The sequence below is a fragment of the Penaeus chinensis genome, chromosome 15, assembly GCF_019202785.1.
Source record: "Penaeus chinensis breed Huanghai No. 1 chromosome 15, ASM1920278v2, whole genome shotgun sequence".
NCBI lineage: Eukaryota > Metazoa > Arthropoda > Malacostraca > Decapoda > Penaeidae > Penaeus > Penaeus chinensis.
Genome location: NC_061833.1, coordinates 7,619,797 through 7,623,223, shown reverse-complemented (window position 1 = coordinate 7,623,223; position 3,427 = coordinate 7,619,797). Strand labels below are relative to the sequence as shown.

Below are 3,427 nucleotides of genomic sequence, written 5' to 3'. Positions count from 1 at the left end.
ACATTTTGGTCAATCTATTTTATACTGACCAGCTCTTAATACTGACTGAACAAAAGAATATTCTAGACTTTAATAATCAATCACAAAACTTCCCTGAGCTTTCTCTTCTCATTTAGTTTACATTTAGATGGTACGACAAAACGATAAAAACGATAATATTAAAAGACAATAATGACAGCTTCAGTGGTAAAAACAACAATAAGATGACAATAGTGAGCATGCTATTTCTGATTCTAATAATGATAATATATAATGCCTTATACGAAGAAAAATGTAGGTAGTGGAGATACTGAAGAGCGAAAAATCACATTTTGCTCTCAAAGCGTAAGACGACTAGATTATCATTCCCTGATGTTGATGACAATATTTTGTGCTTTAGGCATACGTGAAGCAGGTTGCTTGGGGTTGGCTTCTAGGTCCACCTCGACGTCCGCTGGAGGAGAGAAGGTGAAGTTCTGCAGAAGGGCTGCCGTGAAGATGTATAGTTCCATCCTTGACAAACCCTCTCCAAGACAGCCCCTTCGTCCTGTGTTGGAAAATTTCTGATTATTATCGCCTTTTATGTTTCATTGAAGGGTATCATAATTACAGTCGCCACGGGGTATGAGCTTGACTAAAATAACGATGCCGGAGGATTTGGCTTACCTGCACCAAAGGGGATGAATCCCTCCTTTGGCGTTTTGACTTTCCCTTCCTGGTCGAGGAACCGCTCGGGTCGGAACTCCTGCGGTTCTTCCCAGTAGCGTGCGTCCATGTGGCACATTCCCGAGCACCCAAACACCCACGATCCCTGAGGTACAGTGCATTTCAGTTATGGATTTATTGCCTGGAAGTGTAGTATTTTATTTTAAGAATTTAGGGAAGAACGACGGGTATGAAAGGTGAGGCAGATACTTGCCTTCGGAATGAGGTAGCCTGCCAGGTAAGTATCGGTCTCATTTGCGCGTTGGACTCCGTTGTGAATCATGGACGACGCACGAAGAACCTCCTGGATCGTCGCTTCGAGTAACGGCAGCCTAGATTGGAGACATTGTCGCAACATCAGTCAAGTCCTAATCATAATATCAGGTTCTAATATTCAGTAGATGGTTCGCCGGCAAGACAGGTGAACTTACCGACTCTTGTGCTGGTATGAGGGCAAGGTGTCGCGCGGGACAACGTCGTCGATCTGCTGTTGGACGCGACGCTGCACTTCGGGGAACCTGGCCATGTGGAGGATGAACCAGTGCAGGGTATTGGACGTCGTGTCAAAGCCCGCAGAGAACAGGTCGAAGATGATCCTCATCAGATCCAGCTCTGCCGGGAATACACTTGGCCTTCTGTTATCATATTCATTGCTAATACTTGGCCTATTTGTCATCGAAAGTGTCTAATGAAAATAATGATAACAGACAAGAATTATAATAGTAATATCTATAAAAAAGAATAATTATGTTAACTACAATATTCTTTTATGACTTAAAATACATTTCTATGTATTATTTATCGAAACATTTTTTACATTTATCTAACAATTAAGAAAAAATACAAAACGAAAACTCACCACTAAAGTACTCAGCAATTTCGCTCTTTTCGTCTATGGCTATCAAATATTCGTCGATGACGTCACGTGGGTTGGCCGGGTCGAGGGTGGCTCTGTGAGAATCTATCGTGTCCTGAGGGAAGCCAGTGACGCATGTTTTATATAAGATTAGCACATACACATGTTCATACACATGCATATAAACACTTTTGATTAGTATGCAAGCACGCACACACACGCGCACGCACACACACGCGCGCACACACACACACATATCCACGCGCCCTCAACAAAATATACGTATTATTTACCAATTGGTAACATTCCACTGTGTGGTGGTTTGGTTTGCGAAGTTCTAGCTTCGCCTGGGCCTTCTAGATATGGCCCGGCCTGTGTCAGCTTTTTACGGCTGTCTCATTGAGTTGTCTGACACTCGGTGCTTACCGTGGCGGCGGGATTGCCAGCAAGCGCTCCTGCCGCCATGGTGTAAGCATTTCGCATAGCCTCTTTACCAGCACGGCGGCTGTTGTGGGCGGTCCATGTCTCAGGAATTGTGTATGGTCACAATTTTCTAGGTAGTGGACTAGTGTGGCGTTCGGCTCGCCGCAGTGCTTGCAGCACCATTCATCGCGTTCGATTATTGGGATAATCTGCCATGCACAGTGGTAACCTAGGCGCATTCTGTGAAGAATGACTTCGGTACCTCTGTTGCTTACTTCAGAGAGTGCCAGTGGTTCATAGCCTGTGGCGTCTGAGTACCAGCTGGCCGAGGGGGAGGTTCTCGTTTCCTCTCTGTGGAGCTGCCGTAGGAAGGTACGACCGACCAAGGCACACTTCTCCATAAGTAATTTTCGGCTCGGTTTTATCGTCATGGGATTTGGGGGCATACCCCTGCCAGCGACGGCTAGTCTGTCAGCAAGCTCGAACATTCCACTCTCGAAATTATTTGACAGTTTTCAAACGAAGAAAAGAAGAACAAGAAGAAAGAGAATGAAAGCAAAACGAAAAAAAAAAAAAAAAAAAACGAAGGGAATCATCCCCACAATACCATCCGTTTACCTTCAATAAAGTCACTATGCTGTCTTTGACCCTCCTCATGATTCCCGTCAGTAATTTTTCCTTCATGAATTCCGGCAGCAGTTTCCTCAGCCACGGGATGAACTCAATCAACAAAATCGCGGAGGACGCGTCGACGGACCTCAAAATGGTGATGGGTTTGAGCACCTCCTTGTCGTGGAGATCGTAGCGCTTGTCTGTGTAATGATGATGATGACAAAGTTAACAGCAACAATACAACTATAATGATAATGATGATAACTGTGAGAACAACAACTTATCATTATTATCATCATAACAATAACCATAATGATAGAAATAATAATAACGATAAATGGAAAAAATATTATATTAACGAGTAATGATAATTATAATAAAAAATAGTGATGATGATAACACAAATGTTAATAATAATGACAATAATGATTTTTTATTATTATCTACATTATCATTATCACAACAATAACGAGAATATCAATAACAATAACTAATAGAAATGATAATAAACGACGAAAATTAATAAAGCAATATATAACAATAATAAGAATCATAGTAAATAAAATAATGATAATAAGAATAATCAATAATAAAATATATATAAAAATGTTAATAATAAAGATAATGATGATTGATAATAATGAACTAAGACACTGTTCACTAGTTCAATGAATATAATTATAATCTCTCAGCAATGCGACATACTTGCGACCATCTGCCAGATGATGTTCAAGACGGCGACATTGAGCGACTCCGGCACGTGACAAGGCGTCCCCGCGCAGGAAGTGAAGTCCTTGACCAGCGCTCTGGCCTCCACCAGGATGCTCTCCTCCAGGTAGGTCTTTCCCATTC

General features: G+C 42.0%; 1 protein-coding gene across 1 annotated transcript in view; it reads right to left on the bottom strand.

Moving 5' to 3' along the window:
• Positions 1-3,427, bottom strand: part of LOC125032751 (cytochrome P450 2L1-like) — an 8,980-nt gene continuing 5,553 nt past the window's right edge. The window contains exons 5-11 of the mRNA XM_047624064.1: positions 3,281-3,427; positions 2,582-2,775; positions 1,544-1,655; positions 1,116-1,296; positions 899-1,016; positions 646-790; positions 1-526 (exon numbers count right to left, since the gene is read on the bottom strand). The exon at positions 3,281-3,427 is cut by the window's right edge and continues 72 nt beyond it. Coding sequence (XP_047480020.1) covers positions 342-526; positions 646-790; positions 899-1,016; positions 1,116-1,296; positions 1,544-1,655; positions 2,582-2,775; positions 3,281-3,427 — 1,082 coding nt within the window. The 3' untranslated portion in view covers positions 1-341. The remainder of the gene's footprint in view (positions 527-645; positions 791-898; positions 1,017-1,115; positions 1,297-1,543; positions 1,656-2,581; positions 2,776-3,280) is intronic.